Raw genomic sequence first — 20086 nt, forward strand, 5'->3', positions numbered from 1 at the left:
TAAGGCAACCGACGCCGGGGAGAGAAGTTGAACTCTGAGCTTTTGCCGCCCAAACCGTCGGAGCGCTCCGGCAGCCTACGCCGGTTGGAGGCGGAGTTCATACGGTGCAGCTAAATATGTACAATGGCCGCTCGCTCGGTAAAAAAAATAAATAAAAATGACCCGCGTGGTTTAAGTTTAAAAGCAATTAAATGAGGGGAGACCTTTACGAGCCTGCTCAAAGGATAACATGATAGAATTATAGAGCGACAGGTAATAAAAAAAATCTATTTTATAGCTTATGATAACAAGCAGCTGAGCAGGCGTCAAATCCCAAATAAGTTTTTTACGGGTTTCTCCAGTTGAACTCGGTTTGGTTTTTCATAAATTTTCAAGAAATACGCTGGGATATTTATGCAAGCCTACTCACGCAATGAAGACGCAAATACTTGATCGTGTGAAATGGAAAACGTAATGATTGCATCACAGATTTGTGATTACACCGGGAGGTAAGGGATTTTCGAAAAAGTCACATTAACAAAAAAAAGTGCATGATGACATTGATTATTTTGGGTGAGGCATACTCCACTTCTCCTTTTCCCTCAAGCGATGGTATGAAATAAAAATGGCCGCTTTTCATCAATTGAAAACCCGATTAATCGATTAATCGACAACGAACAATTGATTGTGATTTTTCAAAATCGCTTTTTGATTTAGGAAAACTTAAAAGTCCTACATAAAGGGGACTCAAAACATGTTTTTTAAAAATCCGATTCATCGACAAAATAATCGATTCAATGTCGATTCACTGGAGGCGATTTAGCTCCATCACCTGCAGCGCAGCCACAAATTGAATCGTGCTGACGAGCGCCAGGGACTGTCCGGGCCGGAAGTTGAACTTGAGCGTGTCCAGGAAGTGCGCGTTGTCCATCTGGATGTCCACAAACACGTAGAGCATCTTAATCCCGGCGGTGGAGTCGATGGGGACTGCGGAAACCCAAGACAAAAAGAAAAAAGCCGTTCAATAATTCAAACGCTTGTGTCAGGTGAGCACATGCACTATTAATGGCGCCCTCAAACGTGAGTGCACGGCACATGTCATACGTGTGATGCATCCGAACCTGGTTCTGAATTTGCAGAGGCGTCGTCGCCCCGTTACGTTTCGTATTTAGTGGCCTAGATTAGCGTAACGTGGGAGAGGAATGAGAAATGGATCGCTACACCAGAACCGAAAGCAGCCGGAGAAGAGAGGGAAGAGAAATTGTTATTAAATTGAAGATGGAGGATGAGCATTTAACGGCACGGCGTTTTATTTCCGTATGATCCCGGTGACTACGAGCGTTACGAAACAACTGCGTGTTGGCAGATAGCTGACAACACAAGTGATTTATGATATCCATTCCGAGCGGAAGGGGGGGGGGATTGGGAGTTTGAAAAAGGACTTGAATGCATCATGAGGGGGGAGGGGTCGGGGAAGTGGAGTAGAGTCTGCAATGGAGTTTGCAACCGTCAATTGTTTATGGGCACTCTCAAAAGGTAAAGGGCAAACAATCGATTGGCGCTGGAGTGAGGATGGCAGCAGGCCGGCCGGCTTTTAAGACGCTACAATTAGAGACGCAGTCAATGAGATGGACAGAACTCACTGACCTCATCACTGCGGTTATTGAGGCTGGAAATCGTGGACGTTGACTTAATGATTTCGGGTGATTAACCAAACGCCTCAACTTCAGCTTTTTTTTTTTTTTTTTATATCTACCTTAGGCTCATTATCAAACCTAATGGGGTTAATTATATTGACAGGCATTGATTCTTTATCGTGATGGCCAAATTTTTTTTATGGAATTATTTTATAAAATTATTTTTATGAGAATATTTTGAAATTATTTTTATGAGATTATTTTTTATTTTGATTATTTTTATACAAATGTGGATTGTTGATTAAATGTGTTTTTGGAAAGTATTAAAAAAAAGGTCAAAAAAATGTCTGAAACCAGCAGAGGTGTGTGATTGTCTGCATTTCCAGTTCAGCAAGTTTTTGGACTGAAGAAGAACACGAGACTATAGACCTCCTTCAGATGTTAGACTCTTCCGGTTTGCTGTTCTTATTTTTGGTCTTTGATAAGATAAAAATAACTCGGCTCCTCTCTCTGTTTATATTGAGCATTGATTGAAAGGGACGTGTGAACATTCGTCTTAGAGTTCCAAAGCAATCTATTTTCATTCGTTTTGTTTTCACAATCTGGGTCTACAGCTAGAGGAGCTCCATGATGGGAGGGGGTGGGATGACAGCGATGTCGAAAAGAAGAAAGATGAGTGAAAACATGAAAGTGGAAGACGGGTCGGCCAGGAGCCACAATGGCGCTTTTGATATCTCGCAGGTGTCGGTCGTGATGGAGAAAGGTCATGATAGGTATTCGTCCTCGCAAGTTTCAAAAATACCTTTTAATAACCCGACGCATCGCTTGTATTCACTCTGGACGCCGGTTTGAGCAAACATCAAACTTGGAAATCCATTAAATATTTGCTTCTGTTGCGTTCTCCACGCACCAACGTGTCCCGTCTTGGATGTAAACATAAAGCGGCATCAGTAAAACATCATCTCGCAAGTGGAGCGCATTAAAATTCCGCTGACTAGTTCTGGTATTTGGAAGAAGCGGGGCGATGTAGCAGTAGCGATCGATTTGGGTTTCCTCGCTCGTTCTGTAAAAAAAAGACGGCGAGGGGTGAAGGTCCGAGAGAAGGCGGAGGACACCTCTAATGTATGTTCCTCATTGATCCGCTGGGTCAATATTGGCCCATGTCTGGGCTCCGAAAGGTCTGACGGAGCGGAAGGTATCCTGGTACAAATGTACGTTGCGATTGATCAATATTTCGTTCAGTCAGCCATCTTGTAGGTCGTCCCGATTGGACGGTTGTTAGCATTGATTGATTGTCTAAAGTTGATTAATCTGTGCCTTGAAAGAATAACGGGGAAATGCTGAGCTGTTTTCTAAGGCTGATCGGGTTTTGTTTGGTGAAGAACGTCGAGACAGTTAAGGACTGGAGAAAGAAATCCAACTTTTGGTCAACAAATGAAAAAAAAAAAGACTCACCGAGACAGCTGTGCCCGTAGTGCACCATGAAGTCGGCTCCCAAGGCTCGTGCGGTGAAGTCGTCCAGACAGCAAGCCCCGTACGTCACGTCCCCCATCACGATGGTATCCGCTTCCGTGAACCTGCCGGCGGCGAGCGACGCTAATTAGTGCAGAACCGACGCACATCCCGCTTGCCTGCCAACCGTCGCTCGGATCGATTGTCGCGGCATGTGAGAAGCGGAGAGTTGAATAAGATCAATCGCGTTCGCTTACGAGCGGATAGAAATGACCAAATAGTACGCGACATCGATCAATGGCCGAGTCGCGGCGTATCAGGAAGGTTTTTCGAGCAGGCTGTGCGAGACAATCCGTCTGAGTCCACTCCATCAATTGAAGCCTTTTTGGTAGGATTGCAATTTTTATTCATTAACATCCCGCTCGGCCGTTGGAGTCCCGATCAATAAAGTGCTTCCTCGCATTAAACTTTAATGTGGACGTTTAAATAAAATTAAATTTGGTGTTGCTCCAGCCAACGTATACGCAATCTGAATTAGCTCCACGTAGAGGTAAGCATAAGAATCGATAAGTTGATCGTTTGGTATTCGGGGTGTGCGATTCTTGCATCATGAGTACAAACTTCAAATCAACAAGTTCAAGAAAATAATATATATAAATGAATAAATAAATAGGCAAAATACAAATCAAATAAAATACAACTAAAAATACATAAAACAGAAAAAAATATGTATTAATTAAAAAATAATACAAACAAAAACAAACAAGTAAAGAAATAAATAAAGTTGATCGTTTGGTATTCGGGGTGTGCGATTCTTGCATCATGAGTACAAACTTCAAATCAACACGTTCAAGAAAATAATCAAATATAAATAAATAAATAAATAAAATACAAATAAAAATACATAAAAAAGAAAAAAAATAATATTAAGTCAAAAATAATACAAATAAAAACAAGTAAAAAAATAAATAAGCATAAGAATCGATAAGTTGATCGTTTGGTATTCGGGGTGTGCGATTCTTGCATCATGAGTACAAACTTCAGATTTACACGTTCAAGAAAATAATAAAATATAAATAAATGGATAAATATATAAAATACAAATAAAATAAATAAAATAATATTAAGTCAAAAATAATACAAATAAAAACAAGAAATAAATAATAATTCAATCATTTGCCACTTAAATGCATGCAACCTCTGAAAAATAATACAAATAAAAACAAACAAGTCAAGAAATAAATAATAATTCAATCATTTGACACTTAAATGCATACAACCTCTACTCATAGAAGAAACAGATGACTTGCACTCCCCTCTCGCCATTTTACAACGCAGTTAACTCCCCGACACTAAAGAAACAAGACGTCTGGCATGTTGCTGCTACGTGTAAGCAATTTAGCGTGTAATGGCTTCTTAGCAAACATATTTATGATACGAATCAACACAACATGTTGCAGTAAAGAGAATAGTCGACGCAGAGCAACAGGACAATAAATGACTGCACGTGTGTCGGATCATTTGGAACAAACCAAAAGATTTGCCGAAAGATTTGTTCGGAACAAATGATCCGTCCCCCTATAGAAAAACGACTGCATACTTTCATTGCTCTTTATCGGCAAATAAAATGCTAAGGTGGATCGTAAAGGTTAACGGAAAATGCTTGAGGCCTTGTTCTTGAGATGGCTTGAAATGAAGCCGCTGTTAGCAAGTTGATTCTGACAGATTTGACCGAGGTGCGAAAGAGAGATACGAGACAAAAGCGGCCGAGGGAACGGAGACGAGCGATAAACTGAACAATGTGGAGATACGGACGGACGCTTGATAATAAGCCTCCCGCTGGCCAATCTTTCACTCGCAGTGTTTATCCCCCGCTTTTGCTCCTCACAAGGGGCTTCAGTCAAAGTTTCTATTTAGCGTCCCCCTCCTTTCTCTGATGTAATCTGGTTTGTTGGCTCCCGGGGCTGCTCGTCATCATGGCGGCGTTTTCGCTGCCTATTTTCACTGTCCCTTTTCCACCTAATGACGGCTCTCAAGTCAAGGGCGGTAGCAGCTGAGCCCCGCAACACACACCGAACGATTCTAAATATTTGCCTTGGAAATGGGAATCACTTACCCCGACGATTGTCGAGGTTTCGTCTCTGTTGTGTGCATCGAGCCGACTGCGGGGGATAATTACGCTCGCCAAACATTCTCGTTCGCTTCCATCTATTGTTCTGACATCTGACTGCTGGCTGTGCGGAAAGTACTCAAATGGTGGCTGGCCATTGGAAATCCACTGAAATGCTTTTTCCGCTGTTCCAGGCTTTGTTTGATTCTTCAGTCGTCCTTCTTGAGGAGGTAAAATGCATCCTCGATTGGGTTTAGATATGGTGATTGACTTGGCCAGCCTGAAATTGATCGTTGCTCAAGCTTCTCTCGATAGTTCCGATGCAACATTTCTGCAAATTTCTAGACAAAATGGTTGCTTGGTCTACAGAATTCAATCTGCTGCGACTATCACGATTTACATGACAGGAGAACGTCGGAAAATTGTACTGACACGGTTTCCTTGGTCAACGATTGATGTCGATTGATTGATGCTTTTGAAGTCATTGGAGGTTCGGTATCTCGCTCAAGGACATATCGATAAGAGTTTCAGAAGGTCAGGATCAGAACCTTCGGGTTGGAATCTGACCACTGCATCAAATCAGGACTGCATAATAATCATTTTTGTTTCCAAACTTAGATTAACTCAGACTAGCTCATTGATGCAGTTAGCATTCCCGCTACTTATGGAAATACAATTTGCGCTCTATTCATAAAAAAAAAAAAAAAAAGCCCAGATAATCCACTGCCGAGTATGCAGAACAATGCACACGGCGTTTGTATCTAATCAGCCATCCATCTTCTAGATATAGCGTTCTCACGTTCTCTCCTATCTCGTCATTAGCATAGCCGGTGTACTAAACTGCCACAGTAATAAACGCTAGGAATTCGATTAAGAGTCCGATACGAGACATGCGATGCCGCTCGGACACGGCCGGGTAATTACCGAGCCACGCTCCGTCCTGCATCCCGACGGGACGGAGACGAGGAGATGGATTGAAAGACAGCGAGAGATGGAATGGAAAGAGCATCGGTGTTAATCAAATCTCCTTCGTAATACGTCGAACGCAGGAAATACAGCCGGGTCGTTTTTTCGTTATAAGGAACAAATTCGATGAAAACGTCATCATCTTTTCCTTATCTCCGATGTCAGACACTTTTCAGTTTTATGTATGGTTTCAGTCATTTCCGAGCCGACCGAAATGTCATTAAGATCTAATTAAGATGTCAGAGAAGCTTGTGAACTGAATAACAGCTCTTCCTAATTAGGTCGTCAGCGTAAGACTCAATACGGATGAGAAACTACCGAACGATCTGAATCTTTGTAATAAACTCCTGGGCCGCAAAAAAAAAAAAGAGTCGAGAACGAGGCGGGTGGATTTCATGGATGCACATACGCTCCCACGCAGAAAGATTTTCAGGGGAATGTACTGTTCTTCAGTTTTAGCAACAGTTGAAGACATTAATAAGGTTGACAAAAATAGCCGCTGGCATGATTATTATTTTAGCGTGGCGGGAGATGGAATGATTCTGGAAAGCTCTAACTTGTTGGCGTTGTGGTTTGAGTGTCACAGCAGGCGAAGAGAAGAAAAACCACTCGGGACCAAAACATGGGCACCCAAACGACTTGGCAAAACAATCGGCACACGGTTTTCTTGAAGAGATCGCACCTGAAATGACAATCAGTAGCGTGGATCTCTGCCAAGGCCAAACAAACAGCGTGGAGCTGTATTTGTGTTTCTTCGGCCATCTGTTTGTTTGCTTGAGCTACTAACTTTCAAGGATTGTTGACCCAGCATGGATAAAATGTCGCCATTCTGGAGTCAAACGGATAATTGAAATTTCTCCAACTGCAGCTTTATCTGTAGCAGCCACACAAAGTTTGTTTTTGGCGTGATTCAGTTGAGTCAAATTGGTCGGAACAATCCAAATTTGTGATTCCTGAACCAATCAGTCCAAATTTGAATTGACGACCCTAAAATAAACCTCATTGAAATATTTTGCTACGACGCTAGCGAATATCAGTAATTCAATAACACAATGTCTTTCAAAAAAAAAAAAAAAAGGTGCTATTGATGCGAGAAAAGTCACTTGGTCATTCCCTCAATGATCTCGTTAAAACGTCAGAATTTCCAGCGTTTCCATTTCAGCATCAACTTGCCCATTGAAATGTAAATCACGGCCAGCGTGCCATTTTCCTTGGAAGCAATTTACTTCACTTTTCGAGCGCCGTTTCACTCAAATTATAGCGGTTGGGAAGAAGACTAAAATCATCATGCCGCTCATTTTCTTGATCGTTTTTTTTTCTTGATCAAATGACATGTCCAGAGGTTTGTTTACGAGTTTTTGGCACGTGAAATTACGGTGAAAAGGTCGATACTGGCGACAATAATGCAGGTTGATTTTTTTTTCAAATTTATTTACAGACCACCCCCACAAAAATAATCTATTTTTTTGTTCTCTTTTGTTACACTGTTGTAAAGTTAATACTATTTTTAATTATTCGACTAATTAATCGGTTATCGGAATCGTATTCAGCCAAACATCGGAATGTGCATCTGCATTAAACCCGATATTGCTGGATGAATACAATTGCAACAATGTCAATCAATTTTTTTTTATTTTTTTAAAATCAGTTTGTGTTCTGGAGAGCACACTCCTTAAATCGGTCAATACAACAAACGACACGAATTTCTAATTAGGGGGGATTTAGAATGTAACAGCGTAATTAGAATGACCTTTGAAGTAATATTGCAATATAGATCCATTCACAACAACCTCATGTTGTTTTGGCAGCAGCAAAATATTTGCTCAGCGCGTTTACAAAATGAGTCAAAGGCACTTTTGTTGGCTTAGCATGTTCTCCCAGCGGGTGTGCGACTTTCCGCTAGCAGCTCGCTTATACTCCAAACAAATGCAAATTCGAGGATGGTAAATGTTTGGAAAATTGGAAATCCATCTGCCTTTCACTCAAACCACGCTGTGATGGACTCCAGCAGAAGTTAACCAGATGATAGAAAAAAAAAAAATCTGGTCTCCCCGCGAGCAACGAGACAAGCGGGTTAGCGAGAGGCGCGAATGCCGACGCGACTTTGCCGCTGACAGCTCAAATAAGCGTATTCGGTGTATTTGCATAGCGAGTCGCGGGGTAAAGCGTCCATCCCCCTTGGCTCATCTCTTATTCATTTTAGGTATCAGTAACCATCAGTCTATTTTGTATCCCAGAGTGGGCTTTTGGCACCGGACCCGAGCAGAAGAGAAAGTGGAGCAGGGTAAAGCCGGCGTCATTTTATCTTGGTGTAATGTAATGTCTCGGTCAGAAAAAAAAAAAATGCCTGGCAGTGCTCCAAAACTTCGCAATAACCACGTGATTGAATTTGACATTCACTAAGTCAAGTCCCATTTACGTTGGCATCAAAATGGCGCCATTAAGAGGGTCGTTATTGCGCCATCTTGCCGCAATGTGTTGTTATGGCCATCGAGGGACACGTATGGTCGTACTGAGCATTAGATTGTGATTTCCGCACTTAGTGACAAGGGCGTAGTCATTTAGGAGACAACAGATGCTAATGGGCTAGGTGCTAAAAGAGTTGATGGACAAAATGAGGAAAAAAGGGATACTTTTGATGACGAAAGAAGAAGAGATGGTTTGGGCAGGATAATGCTAATTTAGCAATGTGGAGAATAAATTGAAGCGCTACTTTCACTTTTTGTATCTTGGTTAAAAACCTCACAAAAGAAATTCTGGTGTTTTTTGGGGAGGTACTAGAACGCATTAATGAGGTTTCAATTCATTTCAATGGGGAAAACTGCTTTGACATCCAAACTAACCGGGATTAAATTGAACCTACCAGTATATTTTGAGTTTATCACTCGATGTCTAAATTCCAGCGACTGGATATGATTGTTAGCAAATATTTACAAGACGTGTTGACACTTAAATACCGTACTCGCATCTTTGCGTTCACGCTCTGACAACATTATTTATCAAGCCCCAGCCTTTTAAGCCACGTTCCCCGTGACATGAAGGATGATAAATAGCGCTAATGATTATGAAAGCTCTTTCTGGTTGCAATTGATGAGGACACATCCATCTAATTCCTCTTTCACTCATCCCCAAGGCCGATACGCATCATCTGTCACGCTGCCGGTTCGAGTCATTTCGGCCTCTGTTTTTTTTTTTTCCCTCCCTCCTCTTATGTTGCTTGTCACAATTTCCCTGAGCTGCCGTCTATCATCTCATCTATCATTTCATGTTTGCAAACGGCCACTCGGGCTGAATTTTCGCCGAGCCTGATGAAGTTGTCCTTCATTTACGGTTTAACAGTCGGCCGTTTTTTCTCGTTTCGGCGAGCGTACAGCGTGAAAGCATCAATCGAGGTTCTCGGTTGTCTCGCGGAATAATAATCGACCCGAACTTCAACGGCATAATGGCAGCGACGTGTTTTCGAAGCATGTGGTTATGAAAAAAACGTTTTTACAGGCGGAACATTTCAAGGACACGTGGGACGAGAGGAAGCCGTTAAGCCCACGTCGAGTCAACTTCACTACTGCCGTTAAGAAAGCAAAATACGTTTATATCATTGCGCGAGAATTCTATCGGCTAACCCGGCGGTCATCTTGCGCTCATTACTATTTGCCACTTCTCATTTGGAAACCAAGTGGCGCACATTAGGAATAAACAAACAATCGTTTTTTTTTTATTGTCCAAGTTGAACAAGAAACGATATTTCCTTCTCGGCTAGAACGAATTTACTTTACTGCCATGACAGTTGAGGTAATTTCCACGTGTGAACCGGCGAGAAGATGGTGTATTGTACCGTGTCAGAAGCAATTGAGTTTTCAAGTCTGTTTTGGACATCATGTCCTCCTGGATGAGATGTAATTTGAGCTGAGTGACTACTTTGGTGCACCGTCTGGTTTTTTTGTCCAAGGGTCTCGTAGGAACAAAGGTGTCGCTGATTCACTTAGCACAACGTTGTCCTGACTATAAAGTCGATTTGACCTTGAAGAAAAAAATAAAACCACCGGTGGTCAGGAGCCGGACGTTGAGTTACGGCAAACGAAGACGCTATTTTCGGGGGTGATAATTAACCGAGAATTATTTCGGTATTATATTGTCGAAGTTAGTGAAGAATACTTAAAGTGGCAATTGGAAAGGACGTCACTCAAAAAAGCAGACAGCAATTACTGCAAGACAAGTTGAACACCGTCTTAAAAATAAAATAAAGCCGTTGTTTACAATTTATCCTGCTCACTCAAGCCGACAGAAAAATATTATTTTTCATTTGAGCAGATTCAATGAAACCACTAATTAATCGAATGTCATTTCGAGATCACTCATTTAACGACCAGCCAATTTTTTTTTTACGACGCAACCTTGGCAACGAGAGCAAAGGACTTTTTTTTTGGGGGGGGGAATGATTGAAAACAACACTGATCATATCCACGCCAGCAAATCAATACATGCCACGCTGGCACGCCGATATTTATTCCCTTTGAGATGTGTGCTGGCAGCCTCACATAAAAGGCTTTGCTGCCACCATATAAAAGCTCCAACAAGTCCCCCCCCCTATCCCCCCTCCCCCTCTTCCTAATGGTAGTCTTGACATTTACCCCGGGGAGGCGGAATGCTACGCCTGCCGCAAAAAAAACGATTCGAGCCGCTGTCCAGAATACAGATGGATCTATTTTGATGGAACTGAGACGACGATGACGAAGGACCCGCGGATGCCTCGGGGGGGCTGCGTGGGCAGTCCGTACCTTGATTTACCAACACGTTGCTTCTGACAGGTCTTTAACTTTGAGCCATCGAATACTCGTGTTTGACAGTCGTCCTGACTTGGATGTTGCGAGACGACGGTCTTTCGAATAGTTTAGGAATTGAAACCCCAAATTCGGAGGCTCTGAAAAGTTATTTTGCTAGTGCACTTAACTCAAGCTAGCCCTCAAGGTGCTAACAGAAAACAAGGTCTAGGCCAACTCCGGTCAACGTTATTTCAGTCCAGCCGGGAAAAGTTTTTTTTTTTGCGTTTTTCTTTCTGCGGTATTTTGCACCTTTCCACTTTTCTTGGCACTTGTATCCCACTGACACTAAAGCATCTCATCTAACAAGGTAGAGAGCGAGAATGGGTTCAGGACGGGCAGGATAGAGTAACAAAGCTGCCAAGCGCGTTTTAACAGCTTGCGGGTCAGATTGAATCCGAGTGGATGAGGGGAAAAGACGGAGATTTGTCAAGCAAATACAAAGTGTAACAAATCTTGGCCCGGAGTCAACGTGTGTTGCTTTTGGCCACAATTTACAATTATGATGAAGATTCGGTGTGACTCCATCAGCTCAGACTCTTTTGCATTTTAAACGCTATTTATAACGGGGCTTTGCGATGGTGACAAATTGCAAAATGTTGTTGAAAGATTGAAAGCCGGGGCTGGAGGACATGTCTGTGTGGGCTTAGTTACACATCTTTCTTTCTTGAGGATCTTTTTTTTTTTTTTTCCTGCTCTTGTTTCTATATGAATAAAAATTGGGCAGACAAAATTGACAGATTCTCGCAGGAAGGATCTGAAGGCTTTTTACGTGATATCAAAATAAATGTGTGGGGGATAGCCGCTAATTGCCCTAAAATATCGAAAATGAGAATTCGCCTCAACATAATCGACTGTTACATAAATTAACATGAAGTGCCGATTATTCGGAATTGGATGTTGATTAATCGCATCCGGGAGCAATTGAGGCAAAATGATTAGCGAGGTTCCAAACATGTTCGCTTGGAGGTTGTGACCGTGCGATCAACTCATTTGGACCAGGAGCACAAGTAGATGTGTTTGGCTTGAAGCGGACCAGAACTTAGACGAGACATTTTGATGAAGCATCAAATGCCACGGCTGTCCCCAGGATTTGGACATTCATGCAGCTTGCTCGCTATTGTTGTCATCCGAGCAGCAGCAGCATGTTGGTAGAAGTAGTTTTCAAAGCCATAAGGAGACAGCTGACACCATCAAAAGCTCCAAACCATATGGTGCGGTGACAGCGTATGAATCACCGCCCGTCCACACGGGCTATCGTTTATCCTGAAAGCTTTTTGTTTACATCTTTGACTGGCACGCACTGTCGAGATCAACAAACACCCCAAAAAAAATTGAAGAATGAAAAGCTGAGGAAAATCCGACATGGAACGTTTGCGTGGCAATAAATCATCAATCGGTGGCGGGAGCTTGGTGTACGATTTATCGGTCTGATTTCAGCCAAGGCAACAATCGTGTTGTTTTAAGTGCATTAACCGCAGCCGCTAGCTTGTCGTCGGTATTAGCTGACAATTCGACAGAAGCTCCTTAGTCTGAGTGCGGCTTAGCCTTTTTTTTATTTGCTCTGGCCACTGTGGACCTCTGCCCCATTGATCCAAGAGGTAAGGTGACAAAAGACCGTCTGCTCACCGGCCATCACCGCCTCAGTCTAGAGATAACCAATCTAGATAACCTACGTCGACAAGACGGTCAATGAATTCTATTCTGGGTGCAGCAGTTTGACTGTATTGTGTGTTTTAACTATCTGCAGTTGCCAATTTGTCCTGAGTAGGAATAAGCTGACCATCCCACAGAAGCTCCTTTACGCTGAAGGCAGCTTAGCCCTTTTTATCGCCACTAGCTGTTGCGGACCTCTGCTCCATTGAGAAGAGTCGAGCTCGTCAGCTCGTAAGCTGAAGACTGTCTGCCCGCCGGGCCAAAACCCAAAAGGTTACATCACTGGTTTGACAAAAGCGAGAAATGCCAAACCAGACCAACGGGATTGACAACGGGGGACAGGTTCGAGGATAATAGACTTAATCATCTTTGTCCTCTTTGGATAATTTACCACCAGAACAGTCTGAATTTTCTTTGACAAGATTCAGTCCAGACAAAGATCATTTAAAACCGCTAATCCTGCTAGCCAATTAGCTAGCAAAGTGTTACACCTTCAATATTTCGACAACGTTAAATGTTTTCAGACTTTGGACCACCTACTTAAAAACTCCTTTTCACAAGGGTCATTCTGACCCCGCTTACCGGAGGAGACGGCTATTATCGTACAGTCTACTCGGAGGACAGACTGGATCGTGAAGAGGGATCAAAGTTTATCAGCGTTTGCATCTTATTTAAACACTTATCACGTCACATAAATACTCGCATTGTTAGATCTCAGGGGATGATGACTTTGCTGAAAAAGGACAAAGAATTAGTCTCGTCTTCGGAAGAGATAAAGAACTCCCATCACACTTTACTGACCTGTGGAGGTCTACTAAAACACTCTTGATTATAGCGCGGCGAATGATTGAACGAGGCCCGGGTGCCAAAGCCCATCTGGTCTCCACTGTCGCCATCGCAAAAAAAAAAATCTTAGCAGTCTCGGAAAGACGGCGCATTAAATGACTCGAGTCATTTGTGTTTTACTGATCTCGTTAAAGGGAACGGAGTTGATAGAGCGGTTTCTATAAAAGGTTACGTTCAGACCTTTCAACGTGGACCGGGTAGATGTTTGATTCTGTTAGATAGAACCTGGACTGATAAGACCAAGGAGCCTCGGATCTTTCCTGTTTTCACGATAAGGAAAGTTTCACGGAGTATTAGAGATGCGACGATATACGTGCGATACATCTGGATGAATCCAGAATGAAGTTTGTTATTTTATCATTTTTTCCCTGACTCTGCTATCCAGAGATCTGATATCCGCTGAGGTTTCGAAGTTCATGGTAGCGCCGGGCCGGCCATTATATCTCCTCCATCTTATAAACAGGTTAGTATCGACTTAACATCTATAAATGGAACCCACTCTGGGTGTTTAATGACAGGAGGCATTTCCTTCAAGGCGACACTTAGCAAGCAGGCAGCCTTCCCTGGGAGCAGAGAGAGGAGCGTAGGGACGGCAAGAGAAACATTTTGGTCTGCGTATCCCGTCGTGGGTCTCGGGTGAGTGCTTTACAGAACGTGTGACTCATTTTTACATGTAGGCCAAGCCACAGAGAAGACAAACTATCATGCATGGAGGACATTAATATCGAGGTTCTTACGAAAGGAAAGTTAGGGGAAAAAAACGTGGCCGTCCGGGTGATGGAGTACTTCGACTAATTAACAAGAATAATATCTTCTCAGTTCTCCGTCGTCCCAAACAGGATCATCTAAAGACGAAATTTTACCTCTCGATGATGTCGGCGATGACGCAGGCAAATAACTGCAGGCCTTCTGGAAACTGGAGAGCCACTGGAATGAGAAGAAGAAGCAAATGTTTGGGACCGGAAGGTTTTTTTTGAGGAATGGCAACACGATATCAACTAAGTGTGAGGCAGCAAAGCTATTCATAGGCCATCGTGCGCCACTGGCGAGGAATAATGACATTTCAGGGCAATTTCACTTCTGCCACACTTGCATTGTAGCTTTATTTTACAAGCTGATGGGCTGTTGGAAATATAGCGTGAACTCATAGCCCGCGGCTTTCTTTCAAGGCGCCGTCTTCCTGATGGTTCGGAGCGCCGCTATGCTTTTATTCATCCGTCCAATGATAATCGTTTTGTTCGCATCCACCGGCTGAATTTGTCCTTTTGCTCACTTACAAATTTAGGCCACATTGTTGTTTTTGCAACAAGGCCTAAAGCAAAGATAAAATATGGATGAATTGATTGATAAACAACTGATGGTCCTACTGATGATTCCGCATGTTTACAAATGAGGGTTGTCCAATTTCCTGACACGCCGCCCGGAATGAGAAGAACCGATGGTGAAAAAGGCATTATTCCTGGTTTCGTGTTAGCGTGGGATTTTAATAAAGCAGCCAAAAACCGAGTTGGCCGTCATCGTCCTCTGCATTTTGACAGCGGCGATGATGCGCTGCTCTTTCAGGCATGCATACTAATTTAAGGAAGGATTACACAAATGATGACTGGGTGCAAGTTCTGGAAGATTTGCTTATGTAAATTCACGAGGGTCAGTCATGCGCAAAAGGGCCGCGACTTCTAAAAGCCGGCTGGCACCTTGAGGAAAAAAAAAAACACTTTTAAAGCCGGTTAAAGTTTTTAATAAACATCTATGAAGCAAATAAAAGGTGAATTGAAAGGGAAATTGATAATGGATGGGTGGATGGATTTTAAAAAGGCTTATTCTAGTGGCAAGCAGGTCTTGGCTCCACTATTTGACGACTGGGTTTATATTCTATTAGCATTTACTAGGTACTACAAGTCAATTTAGTTAAATATAAATAAAGATAAGGCAATAAAATAGCAATACTTAATCATTCGGAGTCAACTATTTAAGTTTGGTGTGTATCTGCAACTTTGTATTTTAAGGATCATTTCTGTTTGTATTTTGCAGTTTGACCCCCTTATGGTCAATAAACCTGTGGACAAGAAAGAAGTTCACAAAGTAAGGAAAAGTAAATCCAAGAAACTTACTACCAAAGGGCGGCACAATAAGAACGTCTTTGAGGCGGAAAATATTACAGCTCGCACGAGGACGGAGAATGAACAGCAAAGAAGGATCAGTACGGACAATGTCTTGTGCCTCGCACGCTTCGGTAAGGTCAAAGGTTTCCTCCACCGAGGCGGCGGCGGCCAAAGCTCGGGCGAAAGCAGAGGCAGCAAAAGCACGTCTGTCCTACGCTCGAAAAGAAATGTCGCTCAAGGTAAAAAAAGCGCAACTCGAGGCGAAGATGGATATGCTGTCGTTGCAGCAGGAAGCAGCGGCGGCTCTGGCCGAAGCGGATGTCCTGGAAGCTGCCGTCGAAGGAAGTCTTCGGAGCAGTACCAATCTGAACCTGGAACGGTTATTTGAGCCTCCGGTCGACACTTTGGAGCGCACCAAGGAATACGTAGCCAAGCAGGTCGAAACGCCGCTCCGACAGACGACGATATGGAACGAGACGCAGCGTTACGAATCACCGGATGTCTTCTCTGGTCAACACTCGCATCGCCAGAACGGAAGCAAAACACCTTCGAGGTCACAAGACACTCCGGCCACCCGCCCGTATTCCAACAACATGCAAGACAGTCGTGAAGCTTACAGATCAAGCTCAAGTTCTTATCATCTCCCGTCCAGCCAGACATCTCATCGGTCTCTCTGTGATCAAACCAAAATGGCCGACTTTGCGAGATATTTAGCCCGGCGTGAGCTGGTTTCGACGAGCTTGATCAAATTCGACGATCAGCCGTGCGGTTACAGGGCGTGGAAGCAGTCCTTTCTGAACGCAATCAAGGATCTTAACTTGACGGCAAGCGAGCAGATGGATCTGTTGGTGGCGTGGCTGGGGGAGGAGTCAACGGAACACGCCAAACGCATCAGGGCTGTTCACGTCAACTCGGCAGACAGAGGACTAAGACGAATATGGGAAAGACTGGAAACGTGTTACGGCGCACCGGAAATGGTGGAGGACTCGTTGTTTGAACGAATCGCCAGCTTTCCCAAGATCTCCAACAGGGATTATTTAAAGCTCCATGAGCTGAGTGACTTTCTCATAGAACTGAAGGCAGCCAAAGCAGATGGAGACCTACCTGGACTTACATATTTGGACACAGCACGAGGACTACATTTATTAGTTCGAAAGTTACCGTTCAACCTCCAAGAAAAGTGGCTCACCGTCGGAACAAACTACAAACTCCAACACCGTGTATCCTTCCCCCCGTTCGATGTTTTCGTGGACTTTGTTGAAAAACAAGCGAGAATTCGAAATGACCCAGGCTTCAAATTCACAGCTCATCTTGACACCTCAAAAGCAGGCAAAACTCAACGAAAGCCGATTTTCTACGACGGTGTCTCGGTTCATAAAACTGACGTTCTATCTTCTCCTGACAAGCCACGCTTCGAGATTGACGATCCCGAGACGCAATGTCCTATTCATAAAAAGCCTCACCCGCTCAAGAAATGCCGAAGCTTCCGTAAAAAACCGCTGGAGCAACCCAAGGCATTCCTAAAAGACAACGCGATGTGTTTGAAATGTACGTCTACCCAACACAACGCCAAGAACTGTAAATTCACCGCAAAGTCTGAGACTGACAAACACATCTCTGCAATTCCTCCTGAACCAACGCCGGGGATCCAAGAACCAAATCCCCCTGCGCAGGACAACGGGGAAAAAATCCCAGAACCTTGTGAGGAAGTTAGTACTCGTTGTACAGAAGTACGTGGAGATCACCAGAACTCCAGATCCTGCTCAAAAATCTGTCTGGTCAAAGTATATCCAAGTGGCCGTCCTGACAAAGCGTTGAAGATGTACGCGATCATAGACGATCAGAGCAATAAATCCCTCGCTTGCTCAGAATTCTTTGAGGTCTTTAACATCCAAGGCCCTTCTGCTCCATACTCCCTCCAAACCTGCTCTGGAGTGACAAAAACTACCGGGAGATGCGTTTCAAATTATAAAATTGAATCTATGGATGGAAAGGTGCGCCTCTCGTTACCAACCCTACTGGAATGCGACGGTATCCCGAACAAGAGGTGCGAAATTCCGACACCAAACGCCGCGGCTAATCATGCACACCTTCAATCGGTTGCAAACTTGATCCCAGAGTTGGATCCAAACGCGTCCATCATGCTCCTTCTCGGGCGAGACATCATCTCAGTTCACAAAGTACGTGAGCAGGTGGACGGTCCGCGGGATGCTCCCTATGCTCAGAAACTCGACCTGGGATGGGTCATCGTCGGAAATTTGCATATTGGAAGTGATCGCAAGCCTGAACAAAAGCGAACGAGAGTCTTCAAGCCCCACTCGAATTTCTTTCATCCAAAGGAGACATTTAACCAGTTCCTTGCTCCTTATCGCCCAAATGGAACCTTCTCAAAAGGATACAGAATGGAAGGTGATGAAAACAGTCCATCAATTGGTAACATCCCATCCGTCCAAATCACAGAGATTAAATCCAAAAAGAACAAGAGGAACATCTGGCTGAAGTTCCCTGACAACAAAGTCCAGGCCTTGGGTGGTTTTTCCTCTCTGAGATACAATTTTGAGAAAAAGCTAGCACCAAAAAAAAAATCAAAGTAAACAAGCTGAACTAGTCACATCGAATGAAGAAAGCTGCTACTATCATCTAAGGAACATCTGTTTGCCGTTTTACTACAGCATCCAGCACCAGTCTGTGTCACCTGATGATGTTTTATTGACAGGAACTTGCCTCAACAACAACCGTGTTGACCTTTTTCTCGCACTTCAAAAGGAATCTGTCGCCATGACAGCAGACATGCGTCGATGTTTCCAGGATGATAACCCATCTGAAGACAAACACAGAAAGCGGGTGTCCATGTCTTTGGGAACTGCTCTGAAATAGTCTGAGAAACCAAAAGAGAAGTTTGAACGCATTCCCACCTCAGGACCGAGCAATCTCAACGCCTTCCATTGATGATGGGTCACGAATCGGAGAAGCTGAACCCGGTTCAGAAGATAATGCTGTCATAATTTTTGGCAAGCACCATGTTTCCACACTTCTGATCAGGCACGACCATCAGGAAACATAATATCAGTCCTGAAGGTGATTTACAAGATGCTGGCTTATGGAATTTTAATGGTACAACATGAGTGAGCAGGGAGATTGATGGATGTGTCACATGCTGCGGATTCCAGTTTCATCAACACATCAGCAATTCCTAGCTATCCGGGGCCAAGTGAAACTGATCCATTCTGATAGAGGAACCAACTTGTTCAAGATTGAAGATTGTGGAAAAGTTCCTGTCTGGTAAAGCTTGCAGATTTTCAATTTGAAGTTAATTCATATGAGCGGGCCATGGAACCAGGATGGATCCTCAAACTGACTCTTTAGAGACTCTCGGTGAAGATCCAAGTCTCAAAAAAAGGGACAGGAACACAATGTTCTTGTAGCCAGTCAAAAACAATCCTACTTATGGGGCCAGAGAAGCCATAGTATTCTTTCGGACATTTACGTAGAGGTAAACTTCTCTAGAAGTTGTCCTGGTGTCACCTAGTTGCATCTTATGCTCTACAGAGGAACCTTGAAAGTTATCAGTCAGTTATGCAGGTCTTAAAATAATGGAAAAACATGAGTGAGGTGTGCATGTTGTCGACTTGGGAAAGTAAGCTAGCACGGATTAGCATGTCCATGAAAATATGAAGAAGTTGCTGAGACAAGTGAAGTGATTTGAGTTATGGCTGTGATCATGGAACTGATTCAACTCTTAAGTCAAGGTACCGCTGTATATAGTTCTGCTTTTAAATATTATTTCCAAAGGCGAGGCATAAAAAGATGTTTCTATCACCTCAGCTCGGTAAATCTATCCACGGGAACGCGAGCCCCTGCAGTGCGCCAGTTTTCTCACGTAGCAAAGTTTGAACGTTTTCCAAAGATCCGGCAGAGGCAGCATTAAATAATAAAAGAACGAGACGGAGCGACAGATGGTGTGATGTATAGAGCCGAGCCCAAAGCAGCGTCGGAAAGGTTTAGAGGTCACGGGCAGACAGTGAGAGACAGGTCATTATAGGAGAAAGGGCGGTTTTATTAGCTGAGAAAGGTTTTCATAACACGCCCTCGCCGAAGCTGACGGAGGTGAGGAGCCGTCACTCTGCTGCCTCCGACAAAAGGGTGAAGAGGATGCTGCAGGAAGCGCCTTTCATTTAGGAAAGAAAAGACGAAATCAAAAAAATATAAATCAAAAAAAAAAAAGTGAAGCCCACGAGGCTTGATTTTGTCATTTTTCCAGCACACGACGAAAAGAAAAATCACAACGTCAATCTCGACTCAAAACGTGTTTGTTTATTAAGTTGGAAAATCTTCAAAAAAATATGGAAAAATCGCTTAAGGGGTATTTCAAAATATTTTGAGATGAAAACAATCTCAACACTATTCTTTGCCCGATAGTTTAGAAAGTAAATTTATCACAGAAAGTAAAATGGGAAGCCAGTAAAAAAAAAAAAAAAAAAAAAAAATGACATGGTACGACTTATTGTTTTGTTGCCGTGG

General features: G+C 43.3%; 2 protein-coding genes across 5 annotated transcripts in view; one reads left to right on the forward strand and one right to left on the reverse strand.

Moving 5' to 3' along the window:
- The window catches only part of dph1 (diphthamide biosynthesis 1), a 105056-nt gene that overhangs the window by 11945 nt on the left and 73025 nt on the right, over positions 1-20086 (reverse strand). For all 4 annotated transcript variants that reach the window (XM_049725297.2, XM_049725295.2, XM_068651268.1 and 1 more), the window contains 3 exons: positions 14327-14390; positions 3072-3193; positions 812-966 (listed from right to left, as the gene is read on the reverse strand). In XM_049725297.2, coding sequence (XP_049581254.1) covers positions 812-966; positions 3072-3193; positions 14327-14390 — 341 coding nt within the window. The remainder of the gene's footprint in view (positions 1-811; positions 967-3071; positions 3194-14326; positions 14391-20086) is intronic.
- On the forward strand, positions 13952-20052 carry LOC125972023 (uncharacterized). Its single transcript, XM_049725276.2, has 2 exons — positions 13952-14099; positions 15495-20052. The coding sequence occupies exon 2, from the start codon at positions 15643-15645 to the stop codon at positions 18157-18159; it is 2517 nt and encodes an 838-aa protein (XP_049581233.1). The 5' UTR covers positions 13952-14099; positions 15495-15642; the 3' UTR covers positions 18160-20052.

The sequence above is a fragment of the Syngnathus scovelli genome, chromosome 7 (assembly GCF_024217435.2).
Source record: "Syngnathus scovelli strain Florida chromosome 7, RoL_Ssco_1.2, whole genome shotgun sequence".
NCBI classification, from domain to species: domain Eukaryota; kingdom Metazoa; phylum Chordata; class Actinopteri; order Syngnathiformes; family Syngnathidae; genus Syngnathus; species Syngnathus scovelli.

What these genes read in the sequence shown, in the direction of transcription:
- LOC125972023 (XM_049725276.2), top strand. Translation starts at nt 15,643, where the DNA reads ATGAACAGCAAAGAAGGATCAGTACGGACAATGTCTTGTGCCTCGCAC.